Below are 13,616 nucleotides of genomic sequence, written 5' to 3'. Positions count from 1 at the left end.
ATGCCCTGCCTCAGCAGATGGCATTCAAGCCCTTTAAACCTATTCTCAATGGAGCTCAGCATTGAGCAGTCTCAGCACAACTATACGGCAGGATAATGCTATGAGGTAAACCGTCAGTGGGTATAGCTGCAATACTTTGATACATTACTGCGCCAGGACAAGGCACACGGATCCAGTCGGAGTCAGTCACAACAACAGATACAGTAGATTCTCAATCAAAGTGTGATGTCATATTCACAACAGTGTTCAGTAAGTGGTATTGTTGTAGACATGCCGTGTGGACATGGACCATGCATCAATCTGGGAGTGTCAAAGTGCACAATGTCAAAACAACTCACAATGGCCCAGTCTTCAGTTCCAATATTTAACACTAACATCAGCGTCTAGGTAAAGGTCAGGTCTCTTGTTTAAGTGTAGTTAACCTTGCCACAATACTACCACAGCAACAGCAAAATACTAGACAATGCAGGCAAAAGGATTTGATTTGACCTTAAGTCACCTTGGAACAGGTAGAAGCAAGCAGGTCAGGTCCTCGAATTACTGACTTAAATCATCATTACAGATATTAATTCATCCATAGGACTCGTCTCATACAGTTGAGATCAATTTTATAAATAAAATACAGGGCTTAGGGACCATTTTTACCTATGGCAAGATGTATAGATTGTGTAAAATCAGTCTCAGTTACGCTATTTGATATCATCAATAACCTTCCCCTTTCAATACCTTTCTCGGTAACACTTTACAATAAGTATCCTTTATAAACCTTTATAAACCATTTGTAGTAACAAACTGATTTGTAAACAGTTACAAATGGTCAGTAAATGATAAGTATACAGTACACAGAACTTCTGTACAGTATGAGGTTGATGTAGGAATCCCACAACTCAGTGGTGCCTGGCAACTGAACCTCATCTACTGTATTAGAGGGACATTTCCTATATTAGTGCATCACTGGAGGTCTGGATTTAATTTGAACCTCACGCAGTGATTCTGTGTATATAGTCAATAATCAATTTACTGATCATCTATTGCTTGCAAAGAGGTGTTATTCAATAGTTTACCATTGCTTTATAGATTGCTTATATAGCATAGTTTAAAGTGTTACCCACTTTAATCTACTTTCATCAAAAACAATCAACATTCAAAGATTCTTGTGGACTAGCTAAACTCTAACAATCACACACAATGTTATGTTATTTTGTTGTTGTTGTAGTTGTTACTCATTCAGTGACTCGAACAATAGCCTGAAGCGCAACAGAGGTCTATTCATGCCAACCTATTAGTGCACTCCCTGCTAGAGTACTAAACTAGAGCAGCATGGAGACTGGAAGGAATGATCCCTAATCTATCTGAATCTCCCAGTCCTTGTTCACTCCTAATCTATCTGAATCTCCCAGTCTTTGTTCACTCCTAATCTATCTGAATCTCCCAGTCCTTGTTCACTCCTAATCTATCTGAATCTCCCAGTCCTTGTTCACTCCTAATCTATCTGAATCTCCCAGTCCTTGTTCACTCCTAATCTATCTGAATCTCCCAGTCCTTGTTCACTCCTAATCTATCTGAATCTCCCAGTCCTTGTCCACTCCTAATCTATCTGAATCTCCCAGTCCTTGTCCACTCCTAATCTATCTGAATCTCCCAGTCCTTGTCCACTCCCAGGCCCAGGTCTTCCACCGTCAGCAAGCGTCGAGCCTCCTCAAACCCAAACTCAACTGGGACGCGCTGGGCCCCTGCAGGCAAGAGGAGAGAGGCTGAGGCACTAAGACGCTGATGGCTGTTCATACTCAGAATCATACAGTACTTATGGTGCGTTCGTTTGTGGTCAGAGCTGGCAAGTCGCAAGTGGCAAAATACCTACCTCCGACCTGTGTGCATTCGAGCTATAGCGAATGATATGATGATGATATGATATGATATTGACATCAGCCGGCAACTGGGGGCTGAGAAACATATCCGAATTTGCGACGAGGAAGTGCGAGTTCATGCAGCATTTTATTTAATCATTCCTAGTAGCAAGTCGCAATTTGCCACCTCCCAGTTATAAACGAACGCACCATTAGGATGGCATCCTGATTATCACCTGACTATAATAATTGCATGTTTTTTTTTATTTTTTATTGTTCAGTCTCAACCGTACACATCTTCAGCCCTGTGGTGGTCTCAGAATGACTCCCTGTCTAATAAAGGTTCAGTAAGTGTGATATGTGGAAATGTGGAATTGCGGTGGGCTGCTGCGATATCACTGGTCCTCCTCACCTGAGACGAGCACGGTCACTCTGGACGGCCTCCTCCTCAACCCCAGCACAACGACCGACTGCACCTCACAACCAGGGACAAACCACCCCTCCTCGTCTGCACAGCTAGAGGGCGCAACAGTCACCATTAGGTCAGTCTTGGATTGATATTGGTTTACCAGCCATGTCACCGAGAGGGGCCACTGGCACGGAACACGCCGGAGCCCTCCGAGAGCGGAGAGTACAGAGTGACTCACCAGCTGACCAGACGGCCTGACAGCATGCTGAACGCGCGCAGACAGAAGTCCTTTCTGTCACGGTAACCAAAGGAGTGGCCATCGTCCAGGTACAGCTCTCCGGTAGCACCGCCCTGCAGGGGGGGACAGGGACTGCAGTCAGAATGTAGTCCACTCCCATTTCAATAATGTCCAATAATAATAATAACAATAATAAGAATAATAACAACAGCAACAATAATATTTGTTGTTATTATTATTATTATTATTATTATATCTTGTGATTTGAATGATTTCACGTAGTACGGTATTATTCAAGACATCTTATTTAGACTTGACTATCTGAGCACATCAGATCTAGTTACAGTACCAGTAGCTACAATTGTCCTCATCTGTTACAAGTCCTCACATTCGGGTCCAGTGCCACGGTGAGGGAGAGGGGGAAGTGTTGCAGGTCGTCTGTGCAGGAGCCACAGCCTGTTCTCCTGGGGACCACCGTGCCACCCCGCTGGAACAGAGGCACCTGGACAGGCGAGTGCACAGAAGGGTTAAGCATAGGAGTTAGATATGAACATTTAAAGATAAAGTTTCATGCTAAAATATCCACAAAAATAACAACATATACTGGCACATAATGGCAAATAATAACACATTTCTATGATGTTCCCAACTGTACAACTTTAATAAAGAAAAATATTTTTCAAATTCTGTTTCTCCCCGTCCTATGTGAGGCATGACACTCACTGTTTCCATGGTAACCGGAAAACTCAGCGTCCTGCCTCCTCGGACCTCCTGAGCAGACTGGACCTCATACCAAATCTGGGGCAGACATGAAGCATTACAAAAAGAGGTGTTTAAAATGATTCATTGATTCATTGAAACAGGCACTCATAAAATCACCTGCTGATATTTCGTTCAATTAGGCTCAGACCCAAGAAGAAAACTACAGCTTTACCTCACTAGATCCAGGAAGTAAAATCTTGACTTCTTCAACACCAGATTCAGTTACAGGACAGGCTAGGAGGGCAACTCCTGCATGGATAGAAGACAAAATATACATTTGTAACAGTACAAATCTTAGAAATATACTGTATCTTCTGAAATCAACAAAGTGGAACCAATATGAACTACAAGACTGCAGAGGAGAAGAAATTCTTACCAATCATATACTGGTTGTCCACACTGAAGGTGCTTTCTTCTGTGGGGAACTCCACCCACAGTGGTCTGTAGTAAACACAGAGTAGAGTTGAATCAGCCCAGAACTGTAAGCGAAGCGCAACAATTAATTCTGCAATACTCCGATCTACCACCAGGGGGGGGCGGTGCTCACCTGAGCGGGGCGAGGCCTGAGCTGTGGGCCTGATGGAAGAGGGTGTACCAGTACGGCAGCAGGCAGTACCTCGCCCGGATCGCCGTGCGGATGGCAGCGGTGACCTCGTCCCCGAACAGCCAGGGCTCTCGCCGCTTGGTGGACTTCTCAGAGTGGCCCCTAAAGAAGGGCTGTAGGCTCCCAGCCTGGTACCAACGCACCAGCAGCTCGGGGTCCGGGTCCCTCACGAACCCACCGACATCGGCTGCAACGCAGAGGCTGGCACAATGATCCAGAAGCGACAGTAGGTACTTGTGTGTCGTCAACAATTGTGTTTCTGCTCGACTGTTCCTCTTGGTCACATGCGCTCACCTCCACAGAAGGCTATGCCTGCGACGCTCAGGGACAGAAGCATAGGGATGGATATCTTCAAGTACTCCCATGAGGCAACATTGTCACCCGTCCATACTGCACCTGATAGATAGATAGATAGATAGATAGATAGATAGATAGATAGATAGATAGATAGATAGATAGATAGATAGATAGATAGACAGACAGACAGACAGACAGACAGACAGACAGACAGACAGATAGAAGCCTTTATTTAGGCAGGGAAGAACATACTGAGACCAGGTCTCTTTTACATATGTGCCCTGCTTACAAACAACATATAGGCTACAGTAATTCAGTGGTTCAGTAATTCTGTTCTCACACATGTACACACACACAGACACACACAAGTACACATACATACAGTCTGTCAGCGAGATACATAGTTGGTTAGTTGGTTGGTTTGAGTTGGATGAGCTGATGTCTGTTGACCTGTCCTGCTCCTCACTCACCAAACCTCTGAGACCCTGCGAAGAAGGAGCGCGACAGGACGAAGGGCCTCTCGGAGCCGCCGGAGCGCGTTACCAAACCCTCCGCTGTCGCCATGTGCTGCGAGGAACCCGCAGAGAACGCCACCGTTACACCATTATCAATGGCCCTGCGTCACTCGGCACTCTCACGTCTTGCCACTGTCGTCGGCTCACCTGATAAAAGCCGTACAGGTTGTGTAATTCCCGGTGCTCCAAGCCGCCGTGGTGCGTGGCGTCCTTTGGCATTGTTTGCTCTGGGCCCCTGAACACAGAGGGTTCGTTCATGTCATTCCAGATGAACAAGGCCGTGGTTGATCCCTTGGATACAAACAAACACATACTGCTAAACACAGCATCTAACGCTACTGATTACTGCTACTGATTCATTCAAGCCGATAACTGTGGGCTAAGTTTATGGTGTCATTTGTGGACCCCAGGAAGGCTAGTAGTTGCCTTGGGGATCCAAATAAACAAGAAAGAAACAATAGACAATTTCATTTGGTGACATGCCACTTGCCAGGGTACGCTTTAGCGGTATTATACTTCCATACTCACTGAGTTAGCGGTATTATACTTCCATACTCACTGAGTACTTGTCAAAGGTGAAGCGTCTGGAGTACCAGGAGCGAGTGGCCGGGTTGCTGTAGTCCAGGTAACAGGAAGTACCTGGGAGGGAAGACAACAGAGACTGAATGATGGACGTGAGAGAATCAGAGCAGAGGGATGAGGGGAGGATGTGTTGATTTTGTGTTACAGATCTTAAGCCCGCGGTATACTTGCTGTTTAACAACACGCACACGTAAACAAATGCAGATTTTGTGGCGCGTTAATTTCTGAGGACAATCGCAGCCTACGCTCCAAAGGAACGCAGGAGATGCGCAGTACGTGTAGTTAAATGCTGGTTTTACAGTTATTACAGAGGAGTTACCAGTATTACAGGTGTTACAGGCATCGTATACTGTATGTACTAACCTGGCCAGCAGTCTCCCTGGTAGAGCTTCCCCTCTCTGTCATTCACAAAATGACTTCCATCTCTCGCCTCACAGTACAAAGGCCATCCTGGATCCATTTTGATGTGAGGATCACTGATGACCACTAACTGCAGGACGAGGAGCAGACATTAAGACATCAGAAGCACCACGAACATCAACCAAAGCACAAACACACTCCACCTTTCTCTTTCTCTCCATCAGGTGGCGCTGCAGACCCGCCGGATCGGGAAACTGGACAGGGTCCCAAGTGAAGTAGCGCTTCCCATCTGTGTGCTCGATGTCGAGCCAGATGACATCATAGGGGATGCCGTGGAGGTCAAACCCAGCGTCCACGGCCTTAACGTCCGCCTCGTCGTCGTAGTTCCAGCGACACTGGTGGTACCCCAGGGAGAACAGCGGGGGCATAGCCTGGTATCCTGGCAGGGATGAAGAACAGATGCAGTTTTACTGCAGTAAAACTCGTCAGCTGTATTTAAGTGATAACCAGTGTCGGACTCGGACTCAAATAGGTGCTGGTGCTCGCTGCTACCATTTACATTTAGCTGCGAGGGGCTCCGCTATACTTTTGTGAGTTGATGTTTTATGTCCGCTGTCCACTTGTGATCTGATCGTCCCAAACGCATTTTAAAACCAAGTCTAAATAGGGTCTTAGGGTCAGCTTAGTTAGCTGAATACCTGTTAGCTCAGCATACTGAGTGAAGGTCCGGTGCGGAGTGGGTCCCAGCAAGATCATGCAGTCTATCACCCCACCCTCTGACATCCAGCGGACCTCTGTTTGAGGGGGAACCCTCCTCCTCTTCGCTGGGGGGCCTCTGTCACCCTGGGCGGGGGGGGGGGGGTAGATATAACCTTGTGGGGTGCAACAGAGGGAAATCTGGGGCCCAGAGAACAGGGGTCAGTATTTTGAATTACCTCCTCATCGGTGTAGTGGATGTCCACCAGTGTTTCCGATGCATTGAGCCAGAACAGACCCAGCGTTCTGTCAGGCTTGTGGGCCAGAAGGAGTGGGACTGAGCCGTACAGGCCGAAGCGACTGTTTATGTCGTAGGCAAACACATCCAGGTTGTACAGTCGATATAGCTCCCCGTCCCTGGGAATAAAACAGCGCTAGAAGATCACTGTTTAACAAATTGTTAATAATGTATTAATTGACCTGGTATTACATGTTATCACATGCATGGTTCTCTATATGTCTCCCTTTGGAATTTGGCCATCAATTCATTGAGCGCATTACCCATATTTGTGCATCCTAATAACATTTCATACACAGCCAGCTATCTAAAATGGTCTTCTCTGCCCACTACTGTGCCACTGTTTCTCAGACCTGGTGTCCTTCAGCTGGAGGGTGTCAGCGTGTTCAGGGAGACCATAGACGTGGCTGAACCCATGGAGGCTGAAGTCAGCACCCACACTGCTGGGACCTGCCAGGAGGGGGGAGGGAGAGTCGTCTGGCAATGGAATCGGACTCGTGATTGGATATCATTTGTGATGATGTTACATTTACCATTTGCTTTAACGTCAACAAACTGCTTGTAAGTCTCTCTCCAAAGACATGAATGGTCCTCCTGTAAAACAGATTGGAAAGTGATGCGATGTTATGATTGGCAGCCAAATAAAGTCTAAAATGCTGACATTTCAAACATGCTTACCTCACCAGCATTAGATGAAGCTCTGGGAGAGAAAAGACAAGAAAACAGGGGAGGTTGAGTGAGGTGTTTCCTTATGGCTTAAAACCCCTGTCCTCCCCTCACCTGCCCTGTCCTCCCCTCCTGGTCTCTGTACCTGGAGGGCCTCTGAAGAGTCTCAAACCAGAATCTGTCTCTTGGGTTGAATGTGACCATCACCTCCTCTCCATGCAAGATCTCCAGACGGAAAGGACAGTGCCATACCCGGACCAGGTGCTGGCCCAAAGACCAGGTGAGGGTGACAGAGTCCCGACTCTTCTTCTGCACTCTCAACCTGGGAGAGGGACACTGGGAGTCAGGTCAGGAGGCCTACACAGAGAAGGGTTTTTGTTTAAACCATCAATGATAGCTGCAGGAGCTGGGAATGTGGAGGGAGGCAAGTCTGCAGGTCTTACTGTTCACAAACCGGCTCTCCACACAGAACATCTGGGACTCTGTAGCGTGCCTTCATGGGGTGGAGCTCATCAATCAAAAGCCTAACAGCTCCGTTATTGATAGGCGATACAGACAATAACAGTCTCACCTACAGTATGACAGGGTGTAGGTTAGGTATCTTCTGTGACTCAGACTCATGGTTGTATTGTTGTCAAAAGAGTGCCATATACAGGTCTATCAGATCAGAAAAGCTTTTTCTGAAATGGGACTTAGCCTACTCATTACCTGAGAATTGGGTTCCAACAACTCAAATAGTGCCCCTTTCTCTTTCAGCACCAGGGTGTCCAAAAGTACACAATACTGCAAGTTTGATCCATGGATCTGCCGCCTATAAAACATTTACACACATTTAGATTTTAAACAATAAGACAAGCATTTTTCTATCAAGTATTTAAATGATAAATGTGATCATTATTTTGATTACCAAATTTACAAACCTGTAAAATGCTGTCTGTTCACATTTCTTGAACTTCCCTTTCCCCACATCATCAGGAGCAACACTGTAGAGCAGATGTAGACTTTTATATTACCTCCGCCCCAGCGACAGCGTAGGCGAGAGGTAGTCACTCTCCAGACTCAAATATTATGTTGAATCGCTGTGCTCCGCACACTTCATAACAGAGTCTGTGCCACTTCGCCACCCAAGCTGCTGTTCTGATGGCATATCGACAGTTAAAAATTGAAAGAGTGACAGGTCGTAGCAGCAAATGAGAGACACTAGCCCAGGTTAGATGGGCGGGGCATATACAGTATATGGGTGGGAACGCCTGATTGCGAAAGTCCTTACTGATTGGTGTCGCAGGAATTCCTGCGAAACCAATGAATTGCCAGGATTTGAGCACCAGATTTTTGCATGAAGTGTCCCAGACCCATAGAGAGATCTGCTGCATGCAGTAACGTAGTTAGTGTAGCTTCTGTAGTGTATCAACGAAAGAACTCTCTGGGTCTAGGCTAGAGGTAAGATTTTTGGTGGCGTTTGTGTGTGTGTTTGTCGATTATGCAAAAACTACTGGACCGATTTTCACGAAACTCGCTAGAAGAGTGTAGCATGGTCCCCCTTAGAATCAATTACAATTTGGAGCAGATCCGAAGCACGGGTCGGGTCCACAGCCCGCCCATTCACTTCCATTTATTACAGCATTACGCAAAAACTACCTGACCGATTTTCATGAAACTTGGTGGCGGGGTGTAGGATGAGCCTACTTACAACCCCTTACATTTTGGAGTGGATCCGAATCAATCAGGAGAAGTGTGTGCTGTGTGCAGTGCTGCTGCAGCGCGCCTCCGTTTGTATCCGTTTTTTGCATTTACCATTGACAAAGGAAGAGAGGGAGGGAAGGGGCACGGGTGTGCCGCGGGCGCGTGTGTGTGCTGGCAAAATTACAACGCATTTTGGGCCATTATTATTACACACTTTTAATCGAGAATTGATCGATGTCACCATGGGCCACATACAGTAGGCCTACACTGTTAAAGAAAAAAAAGGGCACTTGCCTTGTCCAGAGGGCAAAGGGCAGGTGCTCTAGCGCCACCTCATGTCTATCTGTGCACGTCCCTGCAAATCATACTTTTCATGAAACTCGGTGGAGGGGTGTAGCATCGGCCAATTTAGAACCCATTCAATTTTGGCGTGCGCAGAGCCACGAAATGCATTCAGTGGCGGATGTCTGTGCTCTTTGAGCACCATTTCTAGTTACGAAGTGCTTTCATGATAGCCTAAAACAGTAGCAGGCAGCAACACTAACTGCATAATAGAAGTTAGACCTGGTCCAGGGCGATATCCTACGTATAACGCCCTGTTACTCTCAATGCAATTTGCCTATGAAAGCGCTTCATCAGCCCGGTCGTCCGAGTCTACAGACAAAACCGTTTCGTTACTCACCAAAGTAAACACATCGTTGGAAAGATGAAAGCCTTTTCTCCTAAGGCGCTACAGTTTGTAGTCCCCCACCTTTCAAATAAAGGTAAAAATTAAGGGGCGAATTCACTAAAGCAAATTGCGCCCGCTAATTGCACCATTACATTGCGCGTCAGTTGCGCCAGCTATGTGCTCCGTTTTAAAAACCTATTCACTAAAGACATTGCGCTAATAATATCCCAGCGCAAACACGCCCATTCGGTGTCTCTCAAGTCTCTCAACACCATTTAAGATGTAATGCATCATCCCCGACATGGGCGGCAGCAGTGAGTAGGCTAAACAAAGCGGAGAGCGCCGATTCGCCGGTAGAAGAAGACAGTCGATGCGCTGTGGATATAAAACATTTAAGTGTACAAATTTGCCCTTTATTTGAAAGGTGGGGGACTACAAACTGTAGCGCCTTAGGAGAAAAGGCTTTCATCTTTCCAACGATGTGTTTACTTTGGTGAGTAACGAAACGGTTTTGTCTGTAGACTCGGACGACCGGGCTGATGAAGCGCTTTCATAGGCAAATTGCATTGAGAGTAACAGGGCGTTATACGTAGGATATCGCCCTGGACCAGGTCTAAATAGAAGTAGCAGTCTGCTCGTCTTGAGTTGGATGTGTCTGATAGTCTATCACAAGCATGAGGCACAATGACAGTCAAATGGCAGTAAGGAAACGTTTCTTGTTACCTCTCGATGGTTTCGGCACAACCTTGCTCTGCCATTTGCGAGTTATTTTCTTGAAGGTTATAGACTTTATTCCGTCATGTCTGTTCTGTACACGTGACTACTTCACAACGTCAGACTACTATCCGTGTAGGGAACTCCCCCTAGCGTTCTAAACGAGAAACGGCCGTGTATGATTCTCGTATGATTAGACGCTGGTTCATAATGGCATGAAATATAAGTGATTGAAAGTTGTATGATAATAACATAAAAAGATAACAATTTCAACAATCATCCGTGGGTTTAGGCTGCCTCAAATGAAATACGTCTTTATCCACAGACACACACTAGTATAGGCCTATATTATACCTCCATGGCGTATACCCACTTCTTATCCACCACTGATGTAAAAAACAACAACAACAACAACATATTTTCAGAATGTTTGTTAACTTTAGGCTAATTATATTTGGAAAAGAACCAAGCCAAGTCCAGCCTGGCTTATGTGTGTGGCTGGCTTGTTTCTGTGCAGAACTGGTAGGATGGAAGCTATCATGCCACTGAAATAGCTGTGAATTTAAATGACATGAAATAATGGCTGATAAATTAAGATACGTCTTGTCACCTGGACACATCAGTTCCAATGCTTTCAATGCTAATCCAGCATAATAAGAGCGGGATAGCCAGTTAGCTCATGAGCTCACAACAACAGCAGCAGCTTCCATAACATTAATGGAAGCGGCAGTGGCTAAAGCAGTTACACTGATGATTCCTGTAACGCTAGCTATTTTGCTGCAATTGGTTCAACTTCTGTTTCTGGACAAAGGTAAGGGATAAACCCAGATAACACAAGGCTAGCGGACCTACAGCGTTCCCCGATGGACGAGTTGGCGGACCGCCGGCGGAATATAACACAAGGCTAGCGGACCTATAGCGGGTCCCCAATGAATGCTCCACCGGTAGTTAATTGTCTATATCCTAGGCCCATTGGCTGTGGGGTCTGTGGCGTGGTGGTGAGACTCCGCCCCCTCACGTCAGAGCAGTGCGGGTGTAGTGAAGTTACTTCCAGGCAATCTCCATACACCCACTGGTGAAAACCGTGCACCTCTAGCCTGCTCAGGGGCTGAGTTGTGGAGTTCATGGTATGGATAGTGGCGTGGTGGCGAGACTCCGCCCGCTTGGGTCAGAGCTGATTGAGCGCGGTACAGTGACCTATGGGCAATCGCCTTGCAGCCACTGGCGAAGACCGTGGGTCTCTAGCCCACTCAGGGGCTGAGTTGTGGGATCCTTGGCGTGGATAGTGGCCTGATGGCGAGACTCCGCCCCCTCGCGTCATATTGGGTCAGGGGCAGTGGAGCCCTCTCCGGGCTAGCCACCTGCCCCCACCGGTGAAGACTGTGTTTCTCTAGCCCTCTCAGGGGCTGATTTGTGGAGTCTGTGGCGTGGACAGTGGTGTGGTGGCAAGACTCCATTTATGTCCTTGTCTTGTGTCTTAAATGTAGTTCCTAGATTATTTTGTGTCTCTGCAGTCCTTTGTTTTTTTTTGTCTCTCTTTGTACCCGGGCTGCGCCCCGGGCTGATGTAACAGTTGGTTGGGGGGCGCATTATGAATAAAAATAACATAACATAACATAACACTGCCGCCTCGCGTCATATTGGGTCGGGGGAAGTGGAGCCCTCTCCGGGCTACCCACCTGCCCCCACCGGTGAAGAGAAGACAAGTGTGTCTCTAGCCCACTCAGGGGCTGAGTTGTGGGGTCCGTGGCATGGACAGTGGCGTGGTGGCAAGACTCCACCCCCTCGCGTCATATTGGGTCGGGGGCTGTGCACCTCTCTCCAGGCCACCCACCTGCCCCCACCAGTGAAAACCATGTTTCATTAACCCTCTAAGGAGCTGATTTGTGGGGTCCGTGGCGTGGACAGTGGTGTGGTGGCAAGACTCCGCCCTCTCGCGTCATATTGGGTCGGGGGCTGTGGACCCCTCTCTGGGCTACCCACCGGTAAAGACAAGTGTGTCTCTAGCCCACTCAGGGGCTGAGTTGTGGGATCCGTGGCGTGGATAATGGCGTGATGGCGAGACTCTGCCCCCTCGGGTCAGAGCTGGTCGTGGACAGTGTACCTCTCTGGGTTACCCACCTGCCCCCACCGGTGAAGACCGTGTTTCTCTAGCCCTCTCAGGGGCTGATTTGTGGGGTCCGTGGCGTGGACAGTGGCGTGGTGGCAAGACTCCGCCCCCTCGAGTTATATTGGGTCGGGGGCTGTGGAACCCTCTATAAACCCTTTATACACTATATACACTAATATATATTATTTGACCTTTCAATTCTCTTCACTTACATAAACAGACAGTGAGTGTGTGGTCTCTGAAATAATAAAGAAATATAATGTATAACTAACAGAAATACTTACACAAATAAACTTAATAGCCTAACTCAAATACTCATTGAATTGCTGAAACTGAACAAGGAAAAGTTTATCTAATGCTGTGTTCACACCAGGCCGAAAATTTGCGCCGCCCAGTTCGCCCCAATCTCACCACGGGATCCAATGGGTTGCCAAGCGAATCCGCCGCAGAAAGTTAAAAAAAAAAGTAACTTTTGCCGTGCGTTGAATCCTGGCTGCCTCGCCGCCGGTTTTACCTGATTCGTGCCACCCGTGCCGCCCGCCGCCCTGTTCGCGCGAATTGTATTGACTTTCTATGTAAACTCGCCGCGTGGCCGGAAAAATTTGCGCCCGGTGTGAACATAGCTTAAAGGAGTAGTAAAGGGAAAATGCATGTTTAGCCCTGTTTTATGAACTTATGATCATATACAATGGTTCAGATCAAAACGTTGACAAAACTAGCACTTTTGAGAAAGTCTGATAATTGCTCTACCACCGTTTTGGTCATACAATGGATGTGGGTGGGCACCGTGAAAAATCATTCAAAAAACATGTTAAACTCTCAATTTCAAAGACAAGAAGCTCACCACAACAACTCTGTTGCTGCCCACTGAACAAGGAACACAGGCCGTGTCCAAAATGCCTGCTACTTGCTATATAGCAGGCGAGAAGTAGCATGCTTCTTCTAAAATGTGCCTGCTACCTCTCGCCTGCTATTCTCGCCTGCTACCTCGCCTGCTATATTGTCGGAAAAAAAATGTTACGTCACTGTTCAGCGAAATTTTGAGGACAGCTGTCATGGCCGACGCCAGTAAGCAGTGCATTAGCATTGTTAAGTACCTGCCATCAAATTACGATTCTGTGAAATATACAGTATTTGACAGAATATAACCAGAATATAAACCACA

At 47.1% G+C, this 13,616-nt stretch overlaps 1 protein-coding gene across 1 annotated transcript; it reads right to left on the bottom strand.

Annotated features, from left to right (window-relative positions):
- Positions 1 to 1,623: 1,623 nt before the first annotated feature.
- On the bottom strand, positions 1,624 to 10,385 carry ganc (glucosidase, alpha; neutral C; the record flags this gene model as incomplete). Its single annotated transcript, XM_084438966.1, has 23 exons — positions 1,624 to 1,733; positions 2,260 to 2,363; positions 2,495 to 2,607; positions 2,883 to 2,996; positions 3,218 to 3,292; positions 3,429 to 3,505; positions 3,633 to 3,697; positions 3,804 to 4,047; positions 4,155 to 4,256; positions 4,628 to 4,724; positions 4,820 to 4,963; positions 5,232 to 5,311; positions 5,618 to 5,744; positions 5,818 to 6,053; positions 6,313 to 6,457; positions 6,550 to 6,727; positions 6,962 to 7,058; positions 7,142 to 7,202; positions 7,287 to 7,308; positions 7,420 to 7,596; positions 7,718 to 7,845; positions 7,983 to 8,085; positions 10,351 to 10,385. 23 exons carry the CDS (start codon positions 10,383 to 10,385, stop codon positions 1,624 to 1,626), a joined length of 2,634 nt encoding a protein of 877 aa, XP_084295092.1.
- Between the last annotated feature and the right edge of the window lie 3,231 nt (positions 10,386 to 13,616).

This window comes from Borostomias antarcticus, assembly GCF_949987555.1.
Source record: "Borostomias antarcticus genome assembly, chromosome: 5".
NCBI lineage: Eukaryota > Metazoa > Chordata > Actinopteri > Stomiiformes > Stomiidae > Borostomias > Borostomias antarcticus.
Note: the sequence above shows the minus strand (reverse complement) of the source record. Positions and strands in the feature narration are given on the sequence as shown.